The sequence below is a fragment of the Brachycentrus maculatus genome, unplaced genomic scaffold, assembly GCF_059751285.1.
Source record: "Brachycentrus maculatus isolate JH-2025_06_01 unplaced genomic scaffold, ASM5975128v1 h1tg000180l, whole genome shotgun sequence".
In the NCBI taxonomy this organism is placed as follows: domain Eukaryota; kingdom Metazoa; phylum Arthropoda; class Insecta; order Trichoptera; family Brachycentridae; genus Brachycentrus; species Brachycentrus maculatus.
Window position 1 is genome coordinate 1,850,256 of NW_028280931.1, and position 14,674 is coordinate 1,864,929.

The window sequence follows — 14,674 nt, forward strand, 5'->3', positions numbered from 1 at the left end:
CTATACATATCATGTTCAACCACTTATTTTTTAAGATGAGTGACATTAGGAAAAAATGCATAGGACTTTGCAAACAAACATCACTCATGGAAAAATACACAGAAATTTGCGCTGTAAATGTGGTAGGTACTGTACCATTAAAAAAAAGTTCGTATTACTTTTTTTTAAAGAAAAAGTAAATTCATTTTTATAAAGTAAACAAAGATATTTATTTTATTTTTTTATTCTTTTAATGATTCAAAGATTGATATTTAAATCCTTATAAGTTTTCTTGTAGGGAACTTATTAAATACGATTTATGTTGATGTTGTTCTAAAATTAAGTATATTATCATAAGTTCACGTGGTTCCTTCAAAAATTGCACAAAACGTAGATTCATTGTATAAATGAAATATTAAGACATAGGGATATTACTCTGTTCAAATGTATTGAGATTTCATGGGCATTTTCTCCATTTAATGCTTAATTTTAAAATCACGAACATAATCAGTGTTGTTGAAATTATGTATTATGATACTACAAATTTATGTACATATATAGGTAAGTGTATGGCTAAACAACATGTGCCTTGAAAAAAGTAACTATATACATATTTTATGCTAACGTTAGTTTGAAACTTTATGAAAAAAATTAAAAATCTTATCAAATTTACGAGAAACATAACGGTGGCCTTCTTCTTTTCAAAACGTAGTAGATTTGAGAAAAAAACATAGTTTATATAGTCGAATCTGGATATAAGTGAAAGGTCCTGTCATTTTACCGCTTTGTAAAAGAAAACCCGCTTAGGGCGTTTGTCCACTACACGGGATTTCACCGTCCGGCAGTCTGGTTTTGAAAAATGAAAACGACTATGACAGTTTAGCGTGATCGAATTTACGTGCAACATGTTCACGCACCGATCCAAAGAAATATGGACAAAAGTACAAGCCAATCGTCGTTTTAAAACGCTAACTGACGTGCCGGATGGTAAAAATAACACAAATATCCGGGTAGTGCACAAACGCCCGTATGGGAAAAAAATGTCCCAGTTCTTGGATTCTCTTATGTCATGGTTTGACTATATTAATGAATTGTATAATTCAATGTTTAGTATAAACCTTTTTATGTATGTTTCATATTATTATTTGTGCTGACCATTTTTCTCAATTTTATATGTATATTTTTATTTGGCATGGTGAGTGTAAATGTACTATGCAAATAAATGACCAAAAAAATACAACCATATTAGATAAACATGTATTAGTCAATACTTTTAAATGAGCCTTAAAAAGACAAAAATATTTATATTTAATGATTGAATGGAGAATAAAAACAAATTAATTTAAAGAAAAAAAATCATATCACATGATGTTTTTAATATTATAATATTTCTTTATTTAAATTCTTCTTATTGGGAATATAATCCGACTATTGCCAAATTAAAAGGCAAAAGGGAAAAAAATAAGCAAGTTAAGGAAATTATATTGGCAAATAAACTTCCAATTAAAATTACAATGACCCTTCCTGAAGAAATTTTACGATGTAATATTTTACACTCGCAATGCTATTTATATTTTGTTATCAATTTTATACACAATTTAATTATAATAATGTCGTCAAATCAATGTGATAAAATAAAAAAAAGCCTTTTAATCAAAATATTTTTTATTTTCAATTTCTTGTACTTCATTTTGCATTCGCATTTATTTATTTTCTTTTTTCTTGTATTGTTTTTTACTTCCTTTGAATTTCTTATTCTTAGCTGCCCCCTTGTCGCCGTCTTTCTTTTTGTTTCCGAGAGCCTTCTTCATAAACTGGGGTTTCTTTTTAGTGAGAACTTTTCTAGGCTTCATCATCTTATCTGCCTTCTTAGGACTTTCCGTTTCGCCTGTTTTTCTCTTCTTGGCATCCTTGTCTTGTTTGTCACCAAACTTCCGCCTATGAAATAGATATATAGTAATTAATTCACACACGAAATTCAGGCATTACATCATACTACAAATTAGTCTTTACTATTGTTTTATTTCATTTTGTATTTTACTACATTGTTTTATTTTATTTTATTACCTTCATTTGTATTTTATGCTCATATATTGCTCACTCTTTTCAAGAACGTCATAAATCGAAAATTGTCAATTTTCAGTTGAGCATGTTTTCGGAATGCCCAGAAAACGAACTATATCCCAGCAAAAGTGGCATATTTTTAACTTCATATTTACCCGCTACAGGGCAGAAAGTGTTGTTTTTGCATTTTGAACAAAAGGTATTGTTTAATTATTTTTAAAAATATACTTAATATTTTTCAAATAAAGAAAAAACATTCATGTTTTACCTAAAAAGATCTGTTGCGCAGTAAAACGTTTAATAAGTGGCTTGATATTTATTTTCAATACATTATATTATATTTTTAAACTTTAAAAATAATCTCCTGAAAAATCAAGTTTTTTGAATTATGACGTTGATGAAAGGAGTGAGCGATATGTGCAAAATAACAAAAAGGCGTCATAGCCTTCTTGTTATTAATTAAAAATTCCTATGAATTTACAACGTATTAAGTCGTAGTGGGCACTGCAAAGCAATTCTACAAAAACGAGATAACTCGTAGTGGGCATCTACCAGCAGACTGCCAGACACGAGTTATCTCATGCTTTGATAGTTGATGTGTTAAGGGGGATAAAAGAGAGATGATAATAAAGAATATTTGATTATCTTTACTCACTTCATGCCCCGTCTTTCGGGTAATTCGGTTGAAATATCTTGTCTCTTGGGAGCGTATTTGAGAAGCTGTTTTCTATTTTTCCTGGTTTGCTTCAGAGTTAACATGTATTCTGGAACTTCACATCCCGATTGCCTCATAACCACTACGATGCTGTGGAAAAATAAAGTGTAATAGGTACATATATGCATTATAAATGTACTGTAAATTAATAAGAGTTTTTTATGAAAACATTATTTTAGTGACTATTTTCGGAAAAAAAATATTCTAATAATGGCAAAATTCGAATTATCATTGTTTAAATTAACAAACTGTTATCTATCAACAACACGCTCATAAAATGTAGAAACAAGTATCAAAAATTTATTTTTTAACAATGGTGTTAAAAAAATATTTTAAGGTGGAGACTGACCGCAGCATTTCGTCGTAACATCGCTCGCGGCGAGCTTCAGCGAGCATCCGAAACTATGGATGGTGCGCTCGGCTCGGTGTACTGACTGCCTGAATGCTCGCATCGTAACATATTACGTTACGATAAAATGCTCCGGTCAGTCTTCGCCTTTAAAAAAACTCAACATAAACTACAAACATATTATTTCAGCACCTTCAAGATCACTCACAAACAAATGAAGGCGTAAACAAGTTTAAACCTATCAAAATCAAACGATTATGTATTATATGGGATAGTAAAAAAAAGGATAATTCTATTTAAAAAAAAGCAAACCTTTTCAAATTCGGTACATCATCTTGAGTAAAAAAGGTGACTGCTCTTCCCGTTTGTCCCGCTCTACCAGCTCGACCAATTCTAGAAGATAATTCGGAAATAAAATATTGATTTGCAAAATAATTCAAGTAAACTTGACACGCTTCAGAAGGAATTACTTTATTTTTTATTTTTCATTTATTCATCAGACACTGGATTATTCACCCTACGATATATATATTTTAGTAACTCGAGCTAAAAATGTATGGGAACTAATTCTGAGTGAATCTCACATATCGCTCACTTCTTTCAAGAACGTCATAAATCAAAATACTTGATTTTTCAGGAGAACGTTTTTAAAGTTTAAAAATATAATATAATGTATTGAAAATAAATATCAAGCCACTTACTGAACTTTTTACTGTGCAACATATCTTATTGGGTAAAACCTGAAGGCTTTTTCTCCATTTGAAAAATATTTAGTATATTTAACAAAATAATTAAACAATACCTTTTCTTCGAAATGCAAAAACAACACTTTCTGCCCTGTAGCGGGTAAATATTTAGTTAAAAATATGCCTCTTTTGCTGGGATATAGTACATTTTCTGGGCATTCTGAAAACATGCATAACTGAAAATTGACGATTTTTGATTTACGACGTTCTTGAAAGGAGTGAGCGATATGTTCGATTTCAGAAAGCTATACATGTACTTTGCAAATTCTCAACTGAGAATTCTTCACATCTATTAAAATTACAACTAACATACAAAAGGAATCCATCAACAGTGCATATTCAATAATGGGCAGAATGGTGAACGTTACACATGTGTATAAAGTGATAACTTAAGAAGGCAAAGTTCCAGGTTGTAAGCCCTAGAATGCTCAGAAGACATCCATTTTCTTTCGTATAAAAATGATAGATGCTTTCTTTCAAGTTGAGACACCTATATTATATATTTAATTATTTTTCCGAAGCACCTAAAATATTAATGTGTATTATTTACCTGTGCACATAGGAAATAGAGCTTGGAGGAAAGTCATAGTTGATAACAAGATTCACACCTCGGAAATCTATCCCACGTCCCATAAGTTCGGTACAAATCAGCACCCATATTTTGCCAAGGCGGAAACATTTTACAACATTATCTCTCTGTAAAAAATATTTACATGCATTTATACTTTTTTTTATTTGCAATATAAATTATCAGAAAATTATATGTGCTCTTTTGTCATATATGTACTTGCCCTATCAAAAATAACAAAGTGCAATTTTATTTTAGGAAACTGATGAATATGAATGGGTTATTTTAAAAATACAAAAATGATAAATACCTGTAATTGCGTTCTATCAGCATGTATAACATCAACATTAATGCCATCGTATAATAATTCTTTAAAAAGTTGTTTTGCCCTGTCTTTGCTCTGGACAAATACTAAAAAATAAATTTATATTTTCCACTGACACTTCGTGATGGAATTGCATTTTAATATATTATTAGATTAAAACCAATATTTTTAGCTTTTCCACTTTATTTTTATTTGACCAGCGACCGGGTTTCGTCGTTACCGAAATCATCAGACTGGACCAGTCTGATGATGTCGGTAACGACGAAACCCGGTCGCTGGTCAAATAAAAATAAAGTGGGAAAGCTAAAAATATCGGTTTTAATCTAATAATATACTAAAAAATAAAATAAAATGCTGTAACGTATCTACGTTACAATCTTGTTACAATGTTCAGGCAACACAAATACATAAATAAATAGCTCTTTGATTTGAATACATATCTAATCGAAAATGTAACCCTTCAAGACAAGCAGGTGTGTCCGCTAAAATCGGGCAGATGCAACATTCTATTGAAATAAAATGTTAACAGATTGATTGGATGTAAGTTTCTTGGTAAATACAATAATTTTCATCTTAAAATGTCGATTATATTACGGGATATGGATATTTGAAGTTTGAGATCGGATTGGTCAAGATATTTGATCCATTTAGGGATAGTTAGAGCAAAAGGAGGCCTAAGTAAGTTAATATGAAAAATAATAGTAAAAAAGGCAAAGAATAAAATTTAGGCCAGTATATTATTACCTAATACTGGTGGCTTCAATCCCTGTTGAACCAGTTGGCGGAATGCCACTAATTTTCCATTTTCATTACCTACAAATAATAGCTCTTGTTTCACAAGTTCTGTTGCTGCATTTCTGGAAGAAAAAAAAGTGTAAAAAATGTAGAAAATATATATCAAAGCGCCCTTAAGGTAGTATTTTACAAAAATGGCACTATATAAATTATCAAAATTAATTATTATTATCATAAACTAGTTCAGTGATTTGAGTGTTTAAATAAATTTCCCAGATAGATTGGCTTATATTATTTATTGATTTGGCATTAAAATCTCACTCTAAAACTCACTTATTAAAGCCAACTTTTGAGTTTATTAACGTAAAAACACGATTCATTCAACGAGTATACAATCAGTTTATCAACAGCTTTATAAAAAGTTAAATAACAGTTGGAAACCACGATTACACATCAATACAATTGACACATGATTAACGTACTATGTACTATGAAATTTTGAATATGACATAGCCAAAAACCATCAAATGTTGGCCAAAATTAGTATTGGAGGTGAGGTATAATTTTCTATAACTTTTAGAGGTTGATCCTAATTCCAAGTGGTATAAACCCATTTCGTTCAAGTCGTCTGCTGTATTTGATCAATCACACTTACCTTTGTCCGACTGTAATACAGAGTAGCTGGTCCATATTTCGACGGCACCAGTCCACTACAGTCGGTGTCTGAGTGGCACTAAATAGCGAGAGAGATGCCCCGATACTGCAAGCCTTCATCACTTTATCTAACTGCGGTCTGAAGTCAGACTCATTTCCTTCCGAGCCCTCAAACAGCTTATCAGCCTCGTCAACTATGAGCCATTTCACTCTGAAAATGTTAATATTCATTGATTATAATAAAGATATACAAAATGGAAATAATGTAGGTATATAATTCATAGGGTAAATTGTCTTATAAAGAAATTCAAAGAAGAAAACACATAACATACCTTTCTAAATTAAGAGGTGAAGTTTCATGATCTAATAGAAAGCATAATCTGTTGGGTGTGCTGATCAATAAATCTAAAAATGAAATAAGAATAAATATTTAAAAACCAAAAAGAATTTGCAAAAATCAAAAGTATTTTCCCTCGCTGTTTAAATCATAATTAATTTTGGGATAAATGATAAATAATTTGATTTTAATATGCAAATTTAAAACTTTTTGGTACGATATAAAGAATAAATTTAATTCATTAATGAAAACATATGCGAAAGAGTCTTCAAGAGAGTCTTCTTATTGAAAAGATTTCAAGATATTTTGAAATCTCTTTAATAAAAATGAAGAAGGCATCATAGTTAGGCAATAATCACCTGTCTTCCTTAAAATGGCTTTTTTGCTGTCCATCTTTTCTGGGCTAATCTTTGGCACAAAGTTGACCACGATATTGGTTCCTGCGCTCAGTCGCAACGCTTCTCGGTAGATCTGTTTGGCCAGTTCTCTGGTGGGGCACAGCACCAGGGCCCGGGGCCACCGCTGGGGGGCCTTAAGGACGTGCAGGAGCGGGAGCAGGAAGGCGGCGGTCTTACCAGAACCGGTTGGAGCGCACGCCAAGATTTGACGATTCTGCCAATTCGAACAAAAGAAAAGAGTCAAGAAAATCAGTTGTAATGAGATTTTTGTTTTCTAAAATTTAAATCAGGTAAGAAGCAGTGAGTCCGAGAATAAACTAGCAGCTCGAGGTAGTCTAGATCACTGATTCAAGCTGTCGCAGTAAAGGATTCTGCAGTTTCAATTAAAATAATCCCATTCTGAGCACACTGAGTAGCTGGTGTGCAGTTGTGATCATGATGACGTGTTTTCTATGGATTTTAGGTGCGGTCAGACACGTTTTCTATGGATTTCACCAAAGATAATTATTCATATTGTTAAATCTTAGGTACTTAATTTCGTATCCAAGGTTTTCAATGTCATCTTCTGACTTTTATTAAATAAAAATAATTATTTGATTAACTAACTAACCATCACGTCGCTTTCCGCAGGAGTAAGCAAAGAGAACAAAACGCCACTCCAATCTAGCTTTGCAAACAATCTTCGCCTCTTCAACATTCATGCATCTTCTCATACATGCCCGCCGATTATTCCAACACCTGACCTGACCACTTTCAAGTATTTGAAATACTTGATCATGGCAAGTTTTCCTCAGTCTTCTTCTGCTTCTATTATCAACTACATTCATAATACAATGCGGAGAAAATAAAATAATTAGAAATTAAAGATATGTACACACCTCAAGCATGCAGGGGACGGCTTGTCTTTGAACCGGGGTAGGCTCCATATATCCACACTGAACGAGGTTATCAACGAGCCCTTGTGGTATTCCATACTTGTCTACTAGTGAGAAGAAGTCTTTCAGTGGGCTCGGAGGCTCTGGACCGACCACTCGGATGCCGTGTTCACTTCTAAAGTGGCGAGCCTTAACATATCATATCAAATATTAATTAAGAAAAAAGATCATAGAGTAAGTGGGGATATATTATATTACTGAAATTCTTTCAGAGCTTACAATGGAAAACTTCAACTCGAGAGGAATTAAACAAATTAGAGCTCTATAATATTTTTATATGATGCGCGCATATATATTTATTTTATTTATTTATTTCATAGATACATACATTTTTTTTACTATATGTATTACGGCTCTTTACGCATGGCCTGTGTTGATCCGAAATACATGTCAATACATTTTTTTATTATTATTATTATTTGTTTTTTTAATTATTAGATTATATACATTACATACAATAGATACAATATCAATTTACAGTATAAAGGTTTTACAATAAAATAATTACACCTGGACTTTAATTAAATCACTTTCTACTTTGTCCCTTCCAACGAGAAGCAACCATCGACGGACACTGTTCTTAAAGACACGATCACAATGGTTTCGGGCAGCAAATTAAATATCTTCGGCGCAAGGAATGAAAAGGTTTTTTGCGCATTACATTACTTGATCATCACAATTAGTCAAATACAGCAGGACCTCTATAATCCGAACACCTCTGTAATCTGAACGCCCACTCATCCCTCCCGCGCTTCTTAAAAACTGAAATCCGCGCTACCACCAACATTGCAGCAGTTGTTTACCGAATGTCAAGTACATATTTATCGTTACTTGTTCCGCCATTTTTTTGCCATTGCGTCGCTCGCACATTTCGACAGTTACATTCAACAGGCCCCGTGGTGTAGTTGGTTAGACGCTCGACTGTGAAACTGGTGTCGCGGGTTTGATCCCGTGATCCCAGTTTCACAGGGAAAAGTAAATTTCCCGCCAAGTGCAAAATGAATTCAAGAAATTTTATTTTCAATTGGTCTGGGCGTTTGTGATGTATTTTTCACATTTACCTTCCCTATTCTTACTATCCTAACTGCAGACAAGCCTCTATTAGAGGCTTTGCAGGTTATTCTAAAAAAAAACATATTTGTGGTTTTAAATCACTAAATCAATCTCATCCAACTCAAATATTGTATATCTTTAAAAAGGTTGAATAAATACATTTAAAACATCACAATACATAATTGTTTTATTTGATAAAAAATGCCCTACAGATTCTCTCTACTGAAATCTGAATACTCCACTAATCTGAACAGAGGGTAAATTTTCGGTGTTTGGATTATAGAGGTCCTGCTGTACTTGTGTGAAACCGAGTTATACTTGCAGAATCTAGTGAAACACAGCGACATTCCGGTTCATTCTAAGCCCTAAATTAGTTTAAATAATAAAATATGTATAATTTATACTTCAAGTAATAACTTTGTGATTTTCAATTTAATAATTAAAATATAACTTTTAAAAGATTTTAAAACAAAGTTATGTTTTGATAATAAAAATTTATGTGGCTGTGCGCTAACCTGTTCTCTTTCGATAGCAGATAACTTATTTTCCGTAAGTTTTTTTACTCGTCTTCTCTTGGCTTTCTTCTTTATTCCTGTTTCAGTAACCGTTAGACCATCCATCAAGTTGAGTTCATAGTCTCCTCCATCTTCAGGTGTAATTTTAGGCATTTCCTCAATGTCATCATCACTTAATTGGCCATTTTCTGCTTTCTCATCTTCAATAGTACTTTCAATGTCTAATTCTTCATTTTTTATATGTATTTGTGGTTCTGATACCTTAGTTTTCTGAGAAAAAATAAAATAGTTTAAAACACATTATTGGTTAATACAGGAAAACATATTATTTCAGAGAAAATTATGTTCGATTTTATGCTTTTAAATTCTTAACAGGCTAAACAAAACAATCCGTTTACAGCTGCATTGCCTGCTTATAGAGACGCTACATACTATATATTTTTTTAAATCGTGAGTTTTAATGTGTGCCATTAGGTGTGAAAATGAGAGAAGGGACGTAAATGATGTTATCGCTTTTAAGAATGTAGGACCCATTTCCCGTACTTTAAATTTATATATAAAAATAGTTCACGTCACTTAAATATATCTCTATTTAGATCTATTTAAGATTAACAATAATATATCCAATGACATAAGAATAAAAATAAATTGCCAGGATCATAAAAAAGATCACCGTAAGACGACATTTTATATTAATTTGTTTACCTGAAGAATGGGATTCTTTCCGAGAAGCTTTGATTTGAAGTTGAGACCTTTTGTGAGTTTTTTAAATATATCGTAGGCGTCCATTTTAAAAGAAATATTATGAGAATATCACAAAGTTTGGAACATTAACCTCAAAACAAATATCAAAACACCGCGATGTCAAATTTTAAAATCCACATGTCACATAAAACCATAGATTAAAAACGTAAATAGACTCAAAAAATGAAGTCATAGATTTTATTACAAGGGAAATGAGTAGGCTTACCATACGTCCCGGTTTGACCGGGATTGTCCCGGATTCAGACACGGGTCCCGGTGTCCCGGCCGGTTTGGATTTTGTTCCAGTTTGCGCGAGCACTGTCTATTTATCCATTCAAAATAGTTTCGGTAGCGCCGAAATTTTTGCATGGATTGGACTAGATCATGTACTAAAATGGGAAGAAATAGAGAGATCTGCAGAAGCTATAAACCAAATGGATGAAGTGGATAACAACGATATTGAAGAGCTTGTGAAAGAGCATAGTCAAGCTGACCACCGAAGAGTTTATGGAGTTGCATCGTGATTCACAGCAAGAAATTATGGAAGAGAGCTTGTTAAAGAAGGAGGTGGAAGTAGCAGAGCAACAATCTTCTAGCACAATAAGAGAAATGCTGCAACCATGGGATACTGTTGCATCGTACGTTCAGGAGCATCACCCTAATAAGGAGGTGGCATTCACGCTACAAATTTTTTCAAGTGTTGGCAAAAACAAATGTCTTTAGAAAGTTTTCTAGTTAAAAAAGGATGAATTATTTGTTATAAATTCATATGTTAACTTCCGATTTTTTTTCAATGTTTCAATCCTTTGCAATTAATTAGTAATTTTGATTGAATAAATGTTTTTATAAAAATATTTTTTTTTAAATTGTATTTTTTTGGCATGGAATGCATTATCGTATTTTACATTGATTTCTATTGGGAAAAAATGTTTCGTTTAACGAGTAAGATGCTGAAACGAATTATGCTCGTAATAGCATATTTGTTTTTTTCCCGGCCTGTCCCGGTATAGAGCTTCATAATTATGGTAGACCTAGATATGAGGTACGAAAATTCAAAACTGAGGGTTCAAATTATTTTCACGATTTCGATGGGTGTTTTGAGATTAATTCATGAATCATGATGTTGATTATTGATTAAATGCTAGAGTAATTTATTGGTTTTATTTACTCCGAACTACTAGTATATAATCTTTGCTCCGAACCTTCTGCTGGAGTAAGCAAACCTTAAAGGTTTATTGGCGTGTATATAAAATAAAATCAAGTTTACTTTCACATCTATATAATTAAACATGGTGTAATTTGAGATGGGTTTATGAATATATGAATATATACAATTGAGAATGTACTTTCCGAGTATTTTAAAAGATTTAACTCTTTTAAAAGGATCCTTCATATGAAACAAAATAGATTGTGCAATGGAACCCCTCATGACGAGTAATTCGCATAACGAGCAAATAAAGTGAAAAAGTGCTCCCTTAACGAGTGACATTTCACATGAGTTACAGAGAAAGGGCCAGACCCTTTTTCACGACATTCAATCGTGAGCCGGGACTTCTGTGCCAGTCAAAACAAATAGTGTTTCGCTTAACGAGTAAGATTCTGGAACGCATTATGCTCGTTACGAGAGGTTCCACTGTACTGCAGAATAAAATAACAACTTGTGATCATCAGACTGGTGATGTCTAGATATGTCGGTTACGACGGAACCCGGTTGCTGTTCAAATAAAATTAATGTGGTAAAAACCAAATTTTTCCTATAAAATGCAGTTCCACCAAGAAATGTCAGTACACCAGTAACTGAAATCTGAAATCGTATTGTGTTTCAAAAATTGAAACCAAACAGTATTTTATATCAGAAAGTTAAGGCGGTGGTTGATGAGTTACATTCCATTGTTCCTTATGTAAATTACAATTAATTTTGGTGAATATTTTCATAATTTTCATCCTAGATTTTGGGCTTGTTTCTAAGTACCTTAATACAGGACTACCGTAAGATGTACAATGATAAGAAAAACTCACATTTTCCCAAATAAAAAAATACTAAAAACTTAAATAAGTGCAATGTTTTTTGAGAACTTTATAAAATATCGGTAAAAAATTGAGAAACATTGTGGTTGTCATTACATCCTTAACATATATTGGGTCGGTCTCCTCACATATTGAATGGCAGCACTGTCTGTCAGCATTGTCATCCGTCATTTTGGCTAGGACAAAAATCACATTTTCTGCTTACTCTCTTGGGGAATTGCAGGTGTAGCATCTTTTGGAATATTTAGAATAACAGCAAGATCCTCAATATTTCGACGCAACATTGTAGCGGACATTCTTTGCCTCAACCATGGCTTAGCAAGACGGTCTCTTAAATATACCATACATTGGTAGCGGGAAAGTGGTTTTTTCCTTTCTTAAAAAAATATTAGTAAAATAAACCACAAAGGAGTTATGCTGACCAAATTTACCATCCCATAAAATAGGTATAAAGGCAGTGGTGGGATTCAGCCAGTTTGCTAGAACCGCTGCCTGAAATTTTTAGAGTTTGCCGCATTGGTCCTTAACCCTTTGTTGTCACATAATATTCCGATTGAGATCATGTATCGGAGCACGCTCGGTTAACTTGGTCCACCACGTTGTAAAAATATTTGCAACACTGTTATATTTTTTATTATTTTTATTTATTTATTTATTTCATAGATACATACATTTTTTTACCATATGTATTACGGCTTTTTAGGCATGGCCTGTGTTGAGCCGAAATACTTACATGTTAATCATTTTTATTATTGTTTTTTTTAATTATTAGATTATATACATTACATACAATAGATACAATAACAATTTACATTATAAAGGTTTTACATTACTTTTAATTGACTTTTAAATCTATACCTATTATGATTGGAGCATTCTCAGTTGTTATGTGAATGTTCTGTTTATGTGCAGAATAAAACAAATAAATTAATAAATGTACAAACTACCCAAAGACACGAACCGGTTCTTGAAAATTTTGAATCCCATCACTGCATAAAGGCCATCTTCTCGTTTTCCTGTTGCAGCTCATCTTCAAGCTGGTATCGGCACATTTTGTTGAATGTGCCGATACCAGCTTTAGTTTTAGTGTACTTTTATATACTAATTGCTGGTTTGGCTATTCCTTCTACAATTTCAACACCCTCGCGCATTTATCAAAACCACTTTGCACAAAAGAATATAACAATTAAATTGCTCGAAAAGCAATTTACACTAATACGGGATCGTCGTAAAATTTACGACACCAACGCAAAATAACTAACTTGACAAAGACACAATGTCCTGTATTGAGCGCTGTCTAGCATAGCTTTAAATAGGAGGGTACCGAAGGCCCCAGCCATACCATTTTTTCCTGAAATGAACAAAGAATATTGTCCATCATAAATTATACAAATATCCCGTAATGTAGTGTTAAGAGCAGCAGCCTAATATTTTATTTATTTTTTTAAAAGAAAGAGAAATATTTGTGTTTTTATTATTATCACAAATATTTCAATTTCATTCTATTTCTGTGAGCCTAAGCGGCTCATTATTAGAAATAGGTATCAATCGTGGTAGAGCGGGTTCAAAGCGAGAAATTTTGACTTAAGAGTCCGCGACACTAACCACGGGACCACAACCCGACTGATCACCTGAGCTTCCAGAAATAGTCTTGTGGTGCTTCTAATATTTTGTGATAATCTTAATGATAAGAAAGCTTGTTATATTTGCTCGTGACATTTAGTTTAATTTGAGAGAAAATGTATATTTCATAAAGTTTATAAAATGTGCCACAAAGTATCTGCGAAAAACATTAAAGAAAATAATTATATTCAGCAACTTTAAATCATTGTCATGATTTGCAAGCTTTATTTGATCAAGTCACATACTTACGTATATAAAACCTTTAGGTCCTTATTCTCCTATATCGCTCACTCCTTTCAAGAACGTCATAAATCAAAAATTGTCAATTTTCAGTTGTGCGTGTTTTCGGAATGCCCAGAAAATGTACTATATCCCAGAAAGAGAGGCATATTTTTAACATAATATTTACCCGCTACAGGGCAGAAAGTGTTGTTTTTGCATTTTGAAGAAAAGGAACTGTTTAATTACTTTTTTTAAATATACTAAATATTTTTGAAATGGAGAAAAAACCTTCAGTTTTACCTAAAAAGATCTGTTGCACAGTAAAAAGTTCAATAAGTGGCTTGATATTTATTTTTAATACATTGTATTATATTTTTAAACTTTAAAAACGTTCTCCTGGAAAATCAAGTTTTTTGATTTATGACGTTCTTGAAAGGAGTGAGCTATATCTGCTAGTTATTAGTCATTATTTTCTTGATGTGAGTGAATAAAGGGATAAGTCAGAATAAGTGACATGAAAATAATAAACTTTTCAAAAAACAAAGAGGATATCACGAGTCGCTACATAATGGCACAATTTCATATTAACCAAAAACTGACTTACCTCCTTACCCACAGTAGACACTTCTGTTTGATCTGTAACTTTTGCATTCCTCTTTGATTTTACTTCCTATAAATAATTAT

General features: G+C 32.4%; 1 protein-coding gene across 1 annotated transcript; it reads right to left on the reverse strand.

Annotated features, from left to right (window-relative positions):
- Positions 1 to 1,626: 1,626 nt before the first annotated feature.
- ais (DExD-box helicase 52) lies at positions 1,627 to 10,264 on the reverse strand. The gene is made up of 12 exons (XM_088262422.1): positions 10,079 to 10,264; positions 9,374 to 9,643; positions 7,749 to 7,934; positions 6,832 to 7,084; positions 6,468 to 6,540; positions 6,137 to 6,346; positions 5,491 to 5,603; positions 4,732 to 4,832; positions 4,404 to 4,549; positions 3,420 to 3,500; positions 2,699 to 2,848; positions 1,627 to 1,917 (listed from the first exon to the last, which is right to left on the reverse strand). The coding sequence occupies exons 1-12, from the start codon at positions 10,160 to 10,162 to the stop codon at positions 1,683 to 1,685; spliced, it is 1,902 nt and encodes a 633-aa protein (XP_088118548.1). The 5' UTR covers positions 10,163 to 10,264; the 3' UTR covers positions 1,627 to 1,682.
- Between the last annotated feature and the right edge of the window lie 4,410 nt (positions 10,265 to 14,674).